This window comes from Hyalella azteca, unplaced genomic scaffold (assembly GCF_000764305.2).
Source record: "Hyalella azteca isolate HAZT.00-mixed unplaced genomic scaffold, Hazt_2.0.2 contig3349, whole genome shotgun sequence".
Lineage (NCBI taxonomy): Eukaryota > Metazoa > Arthropoda > Malacostraca > Amphipoda > Hyalellidae > Hyalella > Hyalella azteca.
The window spans coordinates 324,122-342,467 of record NW_025933600.1 but is presented as its reverse complement, the minus strand read 5'-3'; the positions used below and the strand labels follow the sequence as shown (position 1 = coordinate 342,467).

Genomic DNA, 18,346 nt, shown 5'->3' with positions numbered 1-18,346 from the left:
CTATTTGCACGTTTAGGCACTATTATTTCCTTACAAGCTCTGACAGACAACAGATGAGTTCAGAATTTTTAAGGAAGTGTTATTGTATCTTTTGCATATTTTTCTTCATTCTCCATTTGAGTGCGAAATTGTGTTCAATTTTTTTCCCTAATCAAATCACATCGTCAAATTGGGTTAACACATTTTCACACACAACTGTTTCGGAACAATGTTCTGAATTTAAATTATGTATTAGTCCTTACACCGAGCGTTGATTACTCTCGACCGGCGTGTGTGATCGCAGTAGGCATTTTCCATCAGTTTTGCGATTATATGACAAAATAAAGCGTTTCTGCGAAATTGTTGATGGAAGAGACACATTGTGCACATATTCCGTAGCATTGATGTAACTAACATTGTAAATAACTGAGGCTCTGCATGTTTATCTGTAGAGTTGCCCGCAATTCATTTGTGTTCTGTACATTGCCTGTTGTAGTTGGTCCACCAAGCGTTAATCGCTCTGTAAATAATTGCATGTCATAGAAGGTGGCATACAATTCTGTCTCTAGAAGAATTTTTTAGTTTATGACTGAAATAAATGAAGTGAATTTGTAGATATAATTTTGAATTCAATCATTCGCTGAGGCATTTTAATCATGATCTCAAATACAATCTTGGTATTATTAAGAAATAATTTCTCATAAAATATCGTAAATTTATTCTGTTACACATGAATAAAAACATATGAGTACGTAGTTATTTTAAAGCTTAGATTCTTCGTGTGAAATATTTCATAAACGGGAACATCGGAACCGTTCACTCAATTATTGAATGTTAATCAATTATCCTTGGTTATTCATAATGTTCGAGCCTTTGACCAACTTACGAATAATTTGACCTCTTTACTAATCAATCAAATAATTTAATGAGGAATGATATATTTCTCATTGCATGTCTCCTTCTTTTACTGGGCACAAAGGTTTATGGTCTTCACTGCTACGCTTTCTACGGAGATCCGGATGAGAATAACGTCAAACGTGGCCAGGGTTTCTGATGTCAGTCATTCTTCTCCTTATTCATAGACATTACGTCTTTATTGTCATTTAACCCGTAACCAAATAATTAATTAATCTGATGACCTTCAAATTACTATACCTAGAGAGCAATGTATTAATAATATGGAGGCATATCATTAATACATATTATTAGAAACTTCCATTGGGCGAGTGCGAGCTGTGGGGGAAACGTATTCGTATAGATTGTAATGGGGATCAATTCGGAAGCCGAAAGAATAGAAATTTTCGCATCAATTGTTACGGTTAGTTTGCTGCTTCGTTTCATGAATTTATTTTGTGTTTATTTACAAGTTTTTTAAGCTTCATGTTTGTTTTGCTGCTACCATTAGCTCTATTTATTTGCTACCAAAACTGTTAACGGAACAATTGTATCAGCTATTTCAGCTATTTGCATTTACTGGCAGCTGCACTGGCTTATGCGTCCTGTCTTAACCATTTACTGGCAGCTGCACTGGCTTATGCGTCCTGTCATGCCATTTACTGGCAGCTGTACTGACTTATGCGTCCTGTCTCTGTCTCTTATACACATCTCAGGCATTGTACGGCAAGAGAGAAAGTCCANCGTCCTGTCTTAACCATTTACTGGCAGCTGCACTGGCTTATGCGTCCTGTCTTGCCATTTCTTAAGTTCAATTGACCAAAAATTCGTCTCCGTACTCTGAAATAAAACTTGCGTCAATGATACAAGAAATTTTGAATGCTTTTGTATGATTTATTTTGTTCTTTGGCTGTATATCGTAAAATTGTTGAGAAGTTTAATTCGTTAATGTATTTTGTAATGTAGCTTTTCTAGAGTAATGATCCGATAAGATTCTCACCAAAGATCTTTATTATTTGTTATTAATATTTTAAAATTATTATGATTTTTATATACTGGAGAACAATTCTCTTGGGTAACGAAAAGACGCGTTTGATTTTGGATGAATCAATAAGTTATTCTATTTTTTACTGAGCCTGTCTCGTAATTTTTAAAGCTCGTGTTGGGATATTGTATTTATTTTGGCAGACTTGAATTTTATAGACTTTTAATCGGCATCCACGATTCTTATTTCTGTTTCGTTGACTTTTCAGCCGCTGCCTCAGATTCTCTATTCTCCGGCTTCTCAATATTCACGTGAAGGACGACCAATCTATGCCGTCGTTGAAAAAATGCCAACCTGTTTAGACTCTCAATAGGAAGAATTTAAAAAAATTTATGTTTTAAATTGTGTAGGTACCATCTATATTTAAAAAGAAATTTTCAACGCTTTTTGTGTCAATGAATGCTCTATAATTTATTGGTTTGAATAATATAATTCAATCATTAGATTAAATTATATTAATATATTAAATTATATTTTGTATCGGTAACATAAGCATTGTATTAGATCAAAAATTTCAGAGCTCTTGATCGATGGCGAAGTTTTTGTTTTAATAGTTTTAAGGCTAAATTAGTGGCTTATAATGGAAATTTACCCGGTTATATATAGATGATGGATCCCCTGTTTTCCAGGCGAACTCGAGAGATCTTAATCACTCTTGAGTTACCGTTAACCCTTCCGTGACTGACCACCAGGTACGAATAGCATTGACGACGGTAAATGAATAATAGACTAATGGATAACTAAACCAAAGAGCTAACTATTGTCAGTCAAAAGAAACAAGAATATCAATCCGCATGTTCCTATTTCTTCATATATGTTATTATTTATATTTTATAAAACATCCATCGACACAAAATTTAAGATTAGTTCTTTTGAGACAATATTTAATCAAGTGCAATACAATTCAATAAGGACCGATCGAAAAAGATTTTGAATTGAAATATTTTATTACTGTTACATAGGAAAAATATGTTCACGTACGACTACTTCGTTTCATTAGATAATGAGCAAAATTCGGTGCTGTTGCGTGAAATGCGAATTTATAAATATTTATTCATATTGGTCGTTTGTATACATTGATACGTGTTCACAGTACACGAATTCAGAAATTATTCATTTCGACAGGTTCATGAAACTAATTCAGCTTTAGTACGCTCTAGTTATTTGCATTATATTTTCTGCATTCCTGTATGGCATTGTGTGATGCAGATTCTTAAGACATAATGCAAAATTATTTCTATTTTGTATTGTTAATTAAGCATGCACAATTATTTCATTTGAATGTTCGTCATATAGCGCAAATTGTTTGAATTTAAGCTAAATTATTGGGCATGAGTTGTTGCATAAATTCACAAATAATGATCATTTTGACGATGTTCTCGCCTTATTTTTTGTAATAAAAGTTTACAAACAAATTTGTTTTTTTACCCTAAGTAAATATAGTAAGCGCTTTGAAACGTATCATGTTCAGGTATATTGCAACTCGAGCGACATTGCACCATTTGTGTTCAGTTAATTAGGAGCTGCAGAAGCGAGCAGATGTGCAAGAGCGTTTCTGGTTTTAGTTGAATGAAGGTTTTAATGAAAAATTCATCATTCGAATATGTCAAATCTTTCATTAATATTAACGAAAATCACAGGTACATTGACTACTTTTTACTTCAAAATTTTTTATTTTTTCTAATGGTAAACTGTGGTTGCTTATGGTGGGTGCTTCACTAACACTGGCTTTGATACTGCTTATCATAAAAAATTGATTGTGCTGATTTAAATCAGTGATTTTTATGCTAAGTAGTTAATTGATAACAAAAATCATTCTAAACTATAACTCATTGCCTTCACACAAGTTTATAATCGACCTGAATTGATACCAGACAGTAGTTTAATAAAATTGGAAACGATGTAATTTTATTTGATCTTAAAGCGCAAAAAAGCGATTGTGATTGAACATTACAATGAATGAACAGCTATTGTGATTACATTACATTCTGGGTATCCTCGCTGTTGTCTGTCCGGTTATTCAAACGTTTAAGTGACACGTTCATTTATATTCACTGCTCATGAAGGATTCCCTTCGTTCTACATCGACATTTGATTAAAATTTCGAGCAAGTTTTTCAGAATTTTAGTTTTTAGTTTAAATAAATTTGAAGTAAAATTTGATTTTTCGTACTTAATTCAAAAGGCACTTAGGACTAGAAATTTGAAATAATTTCCATGATGATCAATTTCATTAGTCAAGAGGTGAAAAACGAAAATTCACCACCCGAGCAAGCCTGCAACTTCATTGAATATTTTTGTTCTGTACTCAGACGGCGCTGCGTCGAACCCTCGCCTGCAGAACTGGTTGGCAGTCGGCAACCCTCATGCGCGAGACGAACTCCACCAGCAGGCGCAGCAGCAGGCGAGTGTGGCTGAGAACTCTGCCGCCACGGCCTTCACATCCATCATCACAATTATACTGCCTATTTTCCTGCGAAGACTGATTTAGAAGTTTTCCTGCTAATTTATATTGTTCGGAATCATGGGTTGGAAACATTTTATTTCAAGGTTGAAAACTACTTTGCAATAATGAACCACATTTTTGTTGTAAACAAATCTTCCTGTCCAGAACTGGAATCCGGTTCTGTAGTAATTACACGTCATGTCAGAGATGAAATTTGTTTTTCATATCAGGTCTAAAAATGCTATGGTTGAACTTTGAGCCTCAGTTTTGTGTCGCAATTTATGACAATGATGTTTCAAGTGTGAATAAAAGGTTTTGTTTTGTTCTTAAGCGCACCTCATGAAATGCAATTATAATTTATTTAAATGAAAACGTTTGAATATGCTAATTTCAAGTATGAAACCACAATTTCGTGCTCGAACGTATCCGTTCAGTTATCTTGATTTCACTCGTGACTTTGTCTTATCGTAGGAAATTGTATGCGTTTTGTATAGCTGGAAGAGAGTGACACATAGGGACATGTTTTCTTGTGATACTTGAGACTGCCCATCATTATTGATCAGAGCCCATCCATTATTCGTAAAGCTTCGCATTGTTTCCCTCACACAAAATATAGTAAATTTTATGACCTCATCTAGAAGTGATAGTTGCGCTATTTTCTTTGATCATAACATGTGTGCCGAAGCAAAAGTTTGTGACGTAGTCCTTTCATCATCCTTTTTTCCGTAGATTGATCATTTACTTCATACAATATAACCTCATATTGTCTCCAAGATTAGGAAACTTTTTTTACGTATTTTCTGTTGTTGGAGACAACTTATTTGTTGACCTTAGAACTTAAGCCAGCTACGATCTCTCAGTATGTCCATTGATAGCATGCTACACTTTGATTAGACGCTCAACCGAATTAAAATGTATTCAATAGTTTCGTCAGGAGAAACTTCTGCGAAGGATTTACGATATTTATTAATGCTAAAACTAAGTAACTAAGTATTTTAGCGCGATGGTCACTGATTATTGCATGTGTCGTGCCGAAATCGCGGAATTGACGATTCTATGGAAATGGCAGCCAGTTTGCCGAATTTGTAGAAGCAGCATTTCGTTGCTCATTCAGAAAATCGGATGTTAGAGTTTGAACATAAATCGACAGTTAGAGTTAGAAAAGGTTAGGTCAAGTTCTGTCATATTACTTTATATATATTAAAAACACATGACTGACTGACCTAACCCCAGATTCCTATAGTATATTGTAGAAATGCTGATTTACAGATTCGGCAAACTGGCTGCCAATTTTATAAAATCGGCAATTCCGCGATTTCGGTACGACACATGCTTTGATACTACCACGGAGATTCGTTCAGTAACTTAGAAATGAGACGAATTTTACTGCCAAGTGAAACGCAGAAAGCTATTTAAGAAACCTTGCATGAACGTGTTTTTCTATGAGCCTCATATCTCAACCTCGTATTCACGGAATTATCTCTGAAAAACATTGTCATTTATGATAACCCTGACACAGAAGCCATGCAAATCATAGTTATAATTTACCTTAATAGTATTTAAGCTATGACTCTAATGTTATGATGAATGACTGTATTACTGTGCATGAGTATTTACCCTCGGCACCCCTGCTCATTCTTTGGGAACCAGTGGGCATTATGACGAGAAACTTATTTGTATAAATTTTGCCATACCATTATTTCCTCGTGGTATTATCGACCGTTTGATGTAATTCATATTTAATACGAGTTGTTTCACATTCTTAATGTGCATCGTTTTCTTGAAACTTTTCCTATAGATGTAAATAAATGCAGACATTGTTTCTTGCCTTGAATATCGACTAGAAAATATTCACCTGATAAAAATACTCCATTTCGATATTTAATCTTTGGAATGCCATCTCACTCCATCATTCTCTATGTCAATGATATGTGTCTAAATGATTATATTGTAATGGAATATTCAGTAACGTTTGCAATCCGTTTAGGATCGAGTTCCTCCGTCTCCAAGTTGTAAGAATTGCAATTGCTGAGACCAGAAACAGTATACGTGATTCACCGGATGTTTTCACTTGCATTCGAATTGGAGGATTCTTTTTTTTTTGTTTTCTACATTTTGTTTTCTACAATGTTAATGTGACTATAGATGGAAAAAAATTAAGCACAAATGGTTTACTTTTAAGCGTCTCAAGCGTAACTGCCTGTTTGTTCAAGTCAGTATTATACCTATTTATGAGACAGGTACTCCTGTATAAACATTGTACATAGTACAAAATATGGAGCCAATACATGATAAGGTCTAATCAAAATAAAATCCTTGTGTCATAATATTTCATTTCATTTTGCTACAAACAAAATCCCTAATATACAGTTCGCAATATAGTTATATATTATCCCGGTATTTCTAATAGTTTTTAATCGATAATGATATGTACCAATAAGTGAGCGAAATGATTTTAAAGGGGACAACATAATTTTTGTTCAGATTGAACTACAACTTCAAATGGTACCTAAAACTTATTACAAGGAAGGTGAATTGAAAATGTGAGAGCTTACAATCTTATTTAACTTGGAGTTGTGCAAACAAGTTACGGCAAGAGACATTGTTATTAAATGAGCTCACACTTCGTTCTGACATATGAGAATACGACGGACAAAATCCATCTTTTGAGGATAGCAATAAACGTTCCTTTCACAATCACAGTGTTGAAATTATACCGTTCTCCAATTCAGTAACTTTCAACTAAAGATTTTGCAGACCGATTCGAAAATTAAATCACAAATATTGACCAAGGCTGTCGGAACGTTCATTAGTTTGCTTTCTCTTCCCCAAAAGGGGTTTGAGCTTTATTTTGTTACCCTGCTTGACGCCGTCAGGTTTCTTGCAGTGCGGCTTGTGCCTTAGTCCTTGTTGGCTGACACGAGGAGCAGCAGCAGAAGGTTGCGGTAACTTACCGTCCCCGCTGTTGGGTCCGGCCGAGAAGTTCGCAGTTCCGTAGTCTTTCTCGGATGCCGAGCTTCCCCTGAGCTCTCCGTAGCATTCGTCCGTAGTCTGCAAAACACAACGAATTGTGATGAACATTATGAGAAATTAAACGAGAAATGGATGGTATAGCAATCTCGTTAAGACACTCTGTCACGACATTCATCCGCTGAGGGCTGAATATTAGCATTATGTTCGACAGTACTTGTACATACTTGGAAATTCGAAATTGGTTACAAAATCGTTAAGAAATTAAAGCTAATAATTTTCATCTTGAATAACTCACGATGGAGCCATCGACGTTATTGAGCGAAGGAGCGGCATATACCAAAGACGCATAGCTCTCCTGCTCCGACTCCTCAGCCACGCTCACGAAGTTTTGCCTCTTGAGCGTTTGTGGCATTCCGCCTCCGCTATACGAAGAAGGCATCACACCTCTAGCAGATCCGATATCATGATCTGCTGGTAGATTATTTACACTGTTACGAGGATCACTTAGATGATCCCTGTGGTCATATCGGCCAACCTGACCCCGTCGGTCAAAGCCATCGTTGTGTTTAAACGAATCTGATCTGCGTTCACCACGCATCAGGCGATCGGGATCTCTTCTTGGATCCCCACCAGTGCCATTATCCATGTCACGGAAGAAGGAGGAGTGAAGTAGAGGATTATCGATGTTCGAGGACATGGCTTGGTAAGTGACATGTTTGTCAGGGAACGACGGCACTGCGGTGGGTCCCTGAGCAGCCCTCAGGGGTTCAGTCTTGTGCAGTGTCGCGTAGTGGTAGATCTTGGGCGTCTTCTCGTCCAGCTGGCCTGGAACGCAGCAAGGTTAGTTGATTCGTTCCATGCACTGAATATTTCATAAGTTACATTGTTTTCGATTCCGCCTGTAATTTTTCCAACTACATGTTGCCCGACTACAAATCTTTTTTGTATCTTTTTATCTGACTTATATGTTACATTTACCTACGTCGATTTTTTGGGCTATGAAAATGCAGAAAATATTAAATATTTAACCCTCATTTTTGAGATTATGTTTCAAAATATTTTTTAATTGATCCATTGGCACCATTGCCTACTTTTAAAACTCATGTTTAATTTGATTACCTATAGGTAATCAAATTAACGCGATTACTATTATAATCTCAACGTCATTACTATTATAATAATAATCGCGTTGCGTTCACAAAATATTTATGCTAAACTATACTTTATTTTATGCTTCGAATATCGTTCTAATGTCTCAATTGCTCTCCTATCGGCTGCAAAAGATTCAGTTCACGTTGCCTCTTTAATGATGGCGATACATATCGGTTTCTGAAATATCGCTGGTCACGAACATTACCAAGCGGCTCTGAACCCGGTACGTATTGGAAGGCCTATCCATTTCTCCAAACTCGCAGGCCGCTTATCTTTGGTATTCTATAGAAGATTCTTACCACATGCCGCACACTAAGTTATATAAATAAATTCCAATAAAATATTGCTTGATTGGCCTAACGAGGCAGTTACAGGACACGCACCAGGACCAAAGCGATGCACGTTGTAGTCTTGGAACGCGGCAGGATACGCGGCGTGATCTGCGGGACTTTTCTTGAACGTCGATTCCTTCACAGAGCCTTCGTCGTTGCTTGATGAATGAACGCGTTCTGAAAATTTGAATACATGTTTGATCTATTATTTTATTAAACATGGAATATCAGTTGGATTAAAACCATTACTTAAAAAATATTTGATTTGATTTACGTTAATCATGTTGACAATTAATTAGCAAATTGACCTGTTTAATAGCAGAAATACCTGAAGCGATTACTAAATGATGCCGAATGTTCAAACTAACACATTTTATCAGACAAAATAAACATCAATATGCACTAAATTTTTTCCTAAATAAACAAAACTATCTTCATTGAATTGCGATAAACTGACTGCGATAGGAACAAGCGATGACGGCCGCGATAATCATGAGTACGGCCGTTACGCTGACCGTGACGGGCACGGCCAGGCGAGGATCCGTCCACGACGTCCCCTCGACGTCGCCGTAACGGCTGCCTAGCGTCGGTAACGCACCTGTGAAGTGCAACCGTGATTTGAATAATTGTATGTTACCTGCTGCATATAGCTTAGCATTATTGAAAAGAGACGTAAGCACCATTAAGGGACGTAAAGCTTTCCAAAGCATAAAATATGGAGCGGCCAGGAATTATAGTGATTATAATCTCATAAAAGATTGATTCTGCACAAAAATAAATCAATGTAAGTGGAAAATATGAGTCGAAATGGGCAATTTGAAACCAATGAGCACCTCATCGGCCTGCACTAAAAGCAAGCTCGCGTTCTGTGACACGTTCACGTGTGGCGGTATCCTTTCCCCTACGATAGCCAGTTAGATTAGTTGTAAAAAAATAATATAGCGATTGAAGGTGAGCCATGTAGGCCTGTCGCCGATTCCTGACTTCGCATAAGTTTCAGAGCTAGCTGCGGGTTTGGAACCAGCTACTCATTTCTCCATCTTGTTATTCCTATTCACTACGCCACCTTGCCAATTTGACCAGAAATTTTGCAACCAACAGCGGATTTCAAATCTGCAACTCGTTGCTCCAATTTTGGTGGAATTTTTGAATAGGTAAACTAATAGAAATAAATATTTTTTCTCCAACAACATTCGTCTATAAGAATTATATTCCAGCCATCACCCAGTCCTGCAACTCACTGGCCTCAGTTGCCCCATGCACGTCATAGTGGGCGGTTGTGTCGCCAGCAGGGCTGTGCGCTGTCACCTGCAGTTGGTAAGAGGCTCCAGGCTCTGGCGCGAGCACCGTGTAAGTGCGCACTGGGGTCATCGATTGAGTTACTGGAAAAAATTATAATATTTTGTTAAAAAATTTATAAAGCATTTACACGATAAATGCTCATTGAAAACGAATGAAACAGTTAGTAATAAATCAATTATTATGCATTAACATAATCTCGTTTAACTTATACACTCGTACGGATTTTGCCAGAATGTTGAAATAAGCACGGCAGGGTGGCCGCCAAAAAATTCATTATGGTTATTCAGTTATTTATTTACAGAGTTTATTTTTGTTAATGTGGCATCAGGCAAATTAACTTTTAACGGTTCGTACGAAATCCATACCAACATTCTACCTAGTAAGACCAAACGGAATAATTGAAAAAATAACAACGAATGCCAATCATACTGATGGTATATTAAAATAAATTTAAATAATATAAAACTGCTCATTATTGGACATTTTGTATATTATTCAACTCAAAATTATTGGGTGAGCATTTCCTTTCAAGGCTTCTATATTTATTTCATTGTTATGACATATCTGCCAAATAAAAACACCCCCTGAATAAATATTTTCATCCGTTAATTTAAATCATGTATGTTTACCATTTATAAAATTATCGTATCTCATTTGAAAACATATTTTAATCACATACATCGAACGTCTAAGCCATTGTTATCCAATTTAAATACCAGCGTGCCATCCTTGACTGGCGCTGCGTCTGTAGGCGACCGAGAAGCCGGTGATGTCGCAGCCACCCGCCTGCCACTGAGCGAGGTACAGCGTCGCGTGGGTGCTGTTGCTCGTCACGAACTGGAACGCTGACGGGGCTTTGGGCGCCACGCCTTTAGAACGAGTCGTCACATTTGCGGAGGGCTCGCTTGTGCCTGTAATGTATGATTACTAACTCCTTTAAAACATATAAAAGAAACTCTAACCAATTGCTGAACGAACAATTAGTTAATGATGAATGTATACTGAGGGTTATGGCGACAGGTTGAGTCTTTGAATTGTCAATATTAAGAACGATATTGGTCCTGATTAAATGTTGTTGAATTCTGATTGGGGGTTATAAATGTTCATACGCTGTATTGGTAGTGTCAAATTAATCTAACTTCCATGTTTGCGATTCTTCGGTGCAAATAAATTCAACAGGAGATCATACACTCGCATATTTAAGCATGGAGTTGTTTGTAAATTAAACAAAAAATAAATACTGTAATATCAGGTGTTTTGTTTATTTTAATTTTAACTAAACTAACTTTAATTTTAACTAACTGCATACTGAACGCTTACTAGAATTCGATTGACCAATTGGGATGTATAGTTTGGGTTTGTAAATCCATCCTCATCACAAGATGTTGTTTATGCCTTCTATAACAATAAATCTATGCATGAATTGCTCACATAGCATAAGAATTAATACAATATTATTGCATTCAATGAATAAGACACTACATATTGCTTACCGATCTCATTTGTTGCTGTGATGGAGAACGTATACTCTGTCCCACACGCCAGTCCGTCCACGACGTGATTCCAGCCCCGCACTTCTTCCGAGACTGACTTGCCTGCTGAGCTGCGTGAGAATTTATAGTCTCACAGCGATGCAACATGAGGGATCAAATGAAATAAAATAATAAGTAAAGAAATACATCATATAATAGTGAGAAGCATATAACTAGAAATCAGGAAAAAAAGTTATATCGATAATAGTGTGCACATTTATAATTATTTACTAGCTTTTCAGTTCATTAATTGCGATTTCAATAGTAGTACTGTAGCGTTCTCGGCATTTATAAAGTTCATATATGAGACAACAAATTTACATGTAACTGAGGGTAGCATAAAGCACAGGAACCGCAGGGTCGGTCTCAGTCGACCACTGAAGTCGCACGGAGGAGTGCGTGCTCTCGGTCACGTGAAGTGTTGGAGTTGAGGGAGGAACTGAAAAAATTTATGATAAAAAACAATCTTGTAAAAGCAAATTGATGTGAATTTCAAGTATTGCAAAATTATTAGAAGCTACAAAAATTATAGAATTATTCGAAATTTCTGTTTAAAAAGCATATCCGGTGAGCGATTTACATAAAAACGATCAAGCAGCGATAACTAAACACGACATGTAAATTTTTAATCAGTGACTAATGGGAACAGAATGAGCACACTGGTTGCAGGAACAACCTAATTATTTTACTCTAGATTAATAAATTGAATAGCTGATAGTAGATATAAATTAAGTGGAAATATATTTTAAATATATATTTCACCTGTTCATTGAAAAAATTATCGCATAAAGTAGACAAACTTTAAAGTGTATATACTTATAAGGATGATGACGTACCGAGCACAGCGAGGACGTAAGAGACGTTGTCAGAGCCCTGCGTGTTGGTGACTGTGCAGGAGTACAGGCCGCTGTGCTGCTGCTCTGAACTCTTGATGTGCACTGAGTTGTTGCGGGACACCCACATGTTGCTGGAGCCGACATAACAAGAAAGTAACGTGAATGTCTCATGGTGATATTCGCATGAATGTGAGAGTAACTTGATATTTATTTATGCATGTGGTGAATAAATAAATGCGACACGGAGTGTCACGATGCAATGCATATATACTTTCAATAAATCTCCATAAAGAATACACCCAATAAATGCTAGATGTTTTTGTTTTTCTCCAGAATAAACTATTTACAAGATGGAAAGTTTCACATTTTCCTTTAAACGTTTTTGAACTCGATGTTATTTACGTGTATTATGGCAATTTTCCAAGAAACTATTTCTGAATTTCGGTACACTATGGTTAGTTTTTTATCTAATATCTTCAAGGTTGCCATTAACTCACCTAGTTTCTTGAATGGGGGAGCCTTGCACGGTCCATTGAGCATGGGGGGCAGGATCCCCCACCGCGGCGCACGGCAGCTCCACTGGAGTCTTCCAGGCGACGCTTACCCGACCCCCCACCGACCACACGCCTGCCCTCACTATGGAGGGCAAGTGAGGGAAGAGTTATGAAAGTAAAGCGAGGGAAGTAAAGTGAGGGAAGTAAAGTGAGGGAAGTAAAGTTAGGGAAGAGTTATGAAAGCAAAGTGAGGGAAGTAAAGTGAGGGAAAAGTTATGAAAGTAAAGTGAGGGAAGTAAAGTGAGGGAAGTAAACTTTCATAGGGTAAACTTTACTTTAATAAGTAAGTTTACTTTCAGCACACTTTACTTTATTAAGTAAAGTGAGGGAAGAGTTACTTATTTTTACTTAATTGTAAGTCTAATCAATCGCTCTGGGATAGCATTAAGCACTAAAACGATATGCTTCAGAATGATGAATTTGTAACATGGAGGATTTGAATGCATAAAATTCAATTAAATAATTATAATTATTTGTCATTTGTGAATTGACAAATAATTCATTCTGATCAAAGTTGTAGACAATAACAGGACTAACACGGACTTCATAAGTGGAGAAGCGGATCAAAGAGTAATACCTATAACTCGTAAAATAAAATATTATTATTACTAATGAAAGGGGAAAAATTATAGATGAAGGAAAACAATTGTCAGCAAACAAAACAGTCGAGTTAGACATGTACATGTTAATCAATATTGCATATAAAATCAATTACACAAAGAGTAACATCCCCTAATGTTCAATGTCTCGGCTAAGGAGAAGTAATTCTTGAGCTCCACCATCTTCCACTATCGGTGGCACTATTAGTCACATCTATGTCCATATCAACAGGCACTGTACACCTCCCGCAGTCTACACCTATTCTCCATCGCCGAATTCAATCAGTAAATAAACTACTGAGAGCTTAAACGTAATGATTTTCCCTCCCATTATTCTAATAATACGGTCTTGATTTTTACTGCAAGCTTCAATCCATTTTTATCGTATCTTGGACGGGTTGGGCTCACCAACATTGGAGGGGTGCACTGTAACAACGTTGCTGCGTTCTCCTTGACCGGCTTCGGTGGAAGCTGTGACCCAAAACTGAAAACCCATGCAGACAAAACATAAATTTACCGAAGCTTAAAAACGATATAAATAATAATTTTTAAATAAAGTAATAATACTATTAATAAATTCAGTTCACATATAATATCACAATAATTTTCTGAAATCTTCGCTGAGAACACAGAAAATTTTCACATTACTAACAAAAAAGTCTAAGCTTAATCTTGCTAAACTTAATTGGAAGATAAAAAAGATTACATTGATTTCATTAATAAAGTATGAATACGCACAAAACAATTTCCGTTTCTAAAAGATATTGTCGCGATAAGTTAACTTCTAAGGGTGATACCAATAAGTTATTCATCTAAAATTTCAAATAGTTCTTCTTCGGAAAAATTTGTGTCAGAACAATGTTCTTCTTACAAATTCTATTACAAGCTAGGGCAAAACACGCGCTCTCCGACTTGCAGTAATCTTTATCATTGACACATCACTGAGACAATAACAAAAGTAGGGAACGAAATTTACTGGTCCGAGTGAACTAAAAATTGCATTGCAATGAAAGTTAACAAAGTAAACTTTACCTCAATAGCTTCTTGTGGTAAGTCATGCACCGTGGTTGTTCGCTCTTCTCCGTCGACTACTTTGGTAGAAACGAGGTCCGATGGCCAAGTCTTAGCATCTGCTGGTGTCCTCCAGCGGACGGTGTATTTGGTCACCAGTCCATTGGTCCTCAGCGGCGGCCGCCAGGCCACGATAGCGCTATGAGGGCCCACAGCTACAGCCTTTATGCTCTCTGGGGCTGACGGTACTGGAACATGCACAAAAACATCAATACATCGCATTTAATATTATTAAAAATCATTGTGAAAATACTGATTATTTTTACTAAATTGTAAGTCTAATCAATCATTCTTGGATATCATGAACCAATGAGGCGATATGGATCGTCGAAGAAAATTAAAATTTCCTACTCTAACAAGAATAATTTATTATTCTTGCTTACTCTGTAACAGACAAAATAAATTCATTTTGAGTTTGATGAAGTCTGTTTTCACTATTCGTTAACGAAGCATACATGATCAGATATAGCGAGGACTGGCCGATGTCATCCGAATACCCTATCATTACAATTGGCTTCCTGAATGTAATAAGATTATGCGAATTTCTGTGACGCAAAAAATGGATGGTAAAATATAGGTAGAGTTTGTGTGCTCACCGTCTTGCAGGGTGGTGCAGACGAGGGCTTCAGAAGGCACTCCAACCCCCACCCTCGTGGCAGCTGCCACCACCACCGAGTAGTTGGTGAAGGCGGAGAGCGACACGAGTCTGGCGCTAGTGCCATCACCTACGACAAGCACGCCGCCCTCCGACACACCTACGCTGCCTGGCTTGCGCCAGCCTAGTACAACATGCACAGGAGAGAATTTTTTGACTGAAACAAGTGTAATGCGGTCTGAGAAATTCTAAAGATGAGATTTTAAAATTTGAGTTTGCAAACATATTCTTTTAATTTGAGTAGCTTGTATATAAACTAATTTTCAAACAATTTTTTTCCAAGCTACACTAATAGTTCATATCTGCTCGAAAATTTCGAAAGATAGGCTTTACGTCACTTACTTCGTTACAGTTTTTAATAGTTAAGTATAAATTTATTAATCCATTGCATTCTTGTAGGATCGAATTTTTGATCTGATTATGGGACTGGTGTAAAAATCGTTTAAAATGAAAATATGATGAGTTTTAGGAGATTTCGAATGCAATGTTTTCACTTCGCTGAACATTACATGTTCCATTCCCAGGATTATTTGATGTACGAGTGAGGGGAGAATTTTGTCAGACAAACGTCAACATTTGCTTACTCTTCAGGAAACTCACCATAAGGAATGGGTGAATTGACAAAAGTTCCCGTGTTTGCCAAATAATCAAAACTGAGAGAATCCCAGTTTGTCATTGAAGGAAGGAAGCGATGTCCAGGCTTTGGTTTGAACGAACGATTTCCTGGAACATTCAGTTCCCCCCAGCGAGCTTCTGGAAAAGAAAGGACCGTTATTAATAATTAATCATCAGCCATGTAGTGTGGATTAATTGGTGGCAAGTTGAGTTAAGTCTTTTTACACGCGTTCATTTGACGCAATTCATATCTGGACTTATGGTCGGAGGAATTTAAATGTGTTTATTCATGAACATGATAGACTGCAATTGGAAAAAAATTATTCATCGTAATGAAAACATTAGAAAATTGTTCCTCCTGAGAATTTTGTCAATTTACCTTAAAATGGTATCGTAGAAGATAATTTTAGCTATTACTATCCTTGCGTTTGAGTTGAGAAGTTGATTCAAACGTTATAACCATCCCATTTTTATTTGCTCCAAAAAGACTAGGTTATGAAATTTGGTAATTGTCATTTAGGTTCAGAAGTTTTGGGCAGAATATTCAAATTCCACTACATCTGGTACTGGAATTGGTACCAACTATAATTTCTAGATTCACTAGAAGAAATAAAATTATATAAGAAAAGTGAATTTAAAAATAATCGAATTTCTATTATAAGCTCTTATTATAAACTTTTCTAAAGTACATGCTTATGTGCACAACTTAAAGCTAAGATCGACTGTCATTTCCACTCGTCATGGCGATTATTAAATGAGCCCTGAAAATTGTCAAAGTTCATGATTCGGGCAGATCAAATTACACGGAACTCTGCACATCCAGGAACTTCAAGTATCAAGATCTGAAATAAAGCCTGCACAATGTATATTATTTTCTCACTTGGATTAATGTAAACTACCCGGCAGGTAAACACTTCATAATTCTAACCTTTTCGATGGACTTTAACGTAGGCCACGCGGTAGCCCGTGATGACGCCGTTAGCGCCCCTGGCGGGAGGCTGCGACCAGGCCACCGTCAGGGTCGATGACGTCGTGGGTGTGCAGCTGACCTCCGAAGGTGCGGCATCAGGTCCTGGCACGTGAGGAAATTACAAAAAATGAAAGGTTAAATATTCTGTTGTTAAGCAGTAGTTTCTTTAAACTGTATTGCAAACTGTGCATGTCCGTCTCATGTTGAGTTCAGTAATAGTTTAAAATTTTTTCATTTTTGAAATATTATAAATTTTAAATTACACTACTTATTACATCAGTTCCCAAAACATTGGTATTCGTACGCGAAAGCTCACACCGCATTACCAAGAAACGGAGGGAACAAATAATCTTCCAGAACCTAATCAGATGTAGCTTTATCAATGATAATAGAATGTTAGGCAAAGAGTCCGTAGACTAATGGCTGGAATGTTTTTGCTGCCTACCAAAAAGTGTGTGAACGCAACTTTTGACATCGCTGAAAATTTAACATCACTGAAAGTTTTAAGTTTTGTATCACGTCTATTGTATTTCCAAGTGAAGGAACTGATACATAGTATAAAACAACTCGTGACTCATTAAATAATTATTACATTATTTGCTGTAGCATCATGCCAGATCGAGCAATTCGTATAAAATAACATTTCACACGAGTTTAAAAAACTTACGAAGTCGAGTTAATTGTTATGGTTAGTTAGTAATGGTTAGTTGCTTAGCATGTTAAAATGAAAGCTAAAATGGACTCATCTAGTTTTATTTCAACAACAACTCACGATCTTCATCTGTAGTGACAGTCACTGCTGGTGAGGGCGGTCCGAGACCTTTTGCGTTGAAGGCTCGCACTAGCATCGCATAGCGTGTGTTCGGCGAGAGACTTTCCAATGAAATCTCAACCACTCCGCTTGGCTGGACGTTGACAATTTTAGCGACCGGGCTAGAGGATTTGTTTTCTAGGTTATTGGATCCTGTTTCTAAGGAAGAGATGCTCGAATCAGGCTGGTATTGCATGACTGCTGCGTAAGAACCGTCTGAATTTCCTTGGTTGTTGATTGTCAAATCAGAAAGGTCGATGGCTGTGAAATTGTAGGGGCGATTTTGGCCGTCTTGGGCGAAGCTGCAGTAGGAAAATGAACAACTTACCAAAGAACGTGTATATTTTCAGTGAGTCACTTCCAAATGAGTATTTCAACACATGATAGCGAAATTGTGAACGGTTAAAACGATAGTAAATACTTAAGAAACGACTTTAACAAATCCATCTATCTTAATAATTCAATCAAATAGTTCAAAACAAAAACACCTCAAAATTATTTGTGTGTACGCTGTTAGTTTCTTTAAAATATTCTGTTCAACATGATTATCTACATAGCTCTAGGCTTCGATGTCCCACATA

At 36.8% G+C, this 18,346-nt stretch overlaps 2 protein-coding genes across 4 annotated transcripts in view; one reads left to right on the top strand and one right to left on the bottom strand.

Annotated features, from left to right (window-relative positions):
• LOC108667780 (matrix metalloproteinase-2) overlaps positions 1–5,546 on the top strand; it is a 28,661-nt gene extending 23,115 nt beyond the window's left edge. Inside the window, exon 13 of one of the 3 annotated variants that reach the window (XM_018154846.2) lies at positions 4,230–5,546. In XM_018154846.2, coding sequence (XP_018010335.1) covers positions 4,230–4,408 — 179 coding nt within the window. In that variant the 3' untranslated portion in view covers positions 4,409–5,546. Of the gene's footprint in view, positions 1–958; positions 1,558–2,126; positions 3,188–4,229 lie in introns of those variants that run through there. The other 2 variants (XM_018154847.2, XM_018154848.2) reach the window with 2 other exon arrangements.
• A 1,167-nt stretch (positions 5,547–6,713) lies between these two features.
• Positions 6,714–18,346, bottom strand: part of LOC108667774 (Down syndrome cell adhesion molecule-like protein Dscam2) — a 33,263-nt gene continuing 21,630 nt past the window's right edge. The window contains exons 22-37 of the mRNA XM_047879571.1: positions 17,727–18,067; positions 16,913–17,056; positions 15,970–16,122; positions 15,311–15,493; positions 14,676–14,902; positions 14,052–14,127; positions 12,988–13,126; positions 12,491–12,621; positions 11,976–12,093; positions 11,616–11,725; positions 10,839–11,033; positions 10,062–10,202; positions 9,278–9,418; positions 8,872–8,997; positions 7,632–8,161; positions 6,714–7,414 (exon numbers count right to left, since the gene is read on the bottom strand). Of these exons, the coding sequence (XP_047735527.1) occupies positions 7,139–7,414; positions 7,632–8,161; positions 8,872–8,997; positions 9,278–9,418; positions 10,062–10,202; positions 10,839–11,033; positions 11,616–11,725; positions 11,976–12,093; positions 12,491–12,621; positions 12,988–13,126; positions 14,052–14,127; positions 14,676–14,902; positions 15,311–15,493; positions 15,970–16,122; positions 16,913–17,056; positions 17,727–18,067 (3,031 nt within the window). The 3' untranslated portion in view covers positions 6,714–7,138. The remainder of the gene's footprint in view (positions 7,415–7,631; positions 8,162–8,871; positions 8,998–9,277; positions 9,419–10,061; positions 10,203–10,838; positions 11,034–11,615; positions 11,726–11,975; positions 12,094–12,490; positions 12,622–12,987; positions 13,127–14,051; positions 14,128–14,675; positions 14,903–15,310; positions 15,494–15,969; positions 16,123–16,912; positions 17,057–17,726; positions 18,068–18,346) is intronic.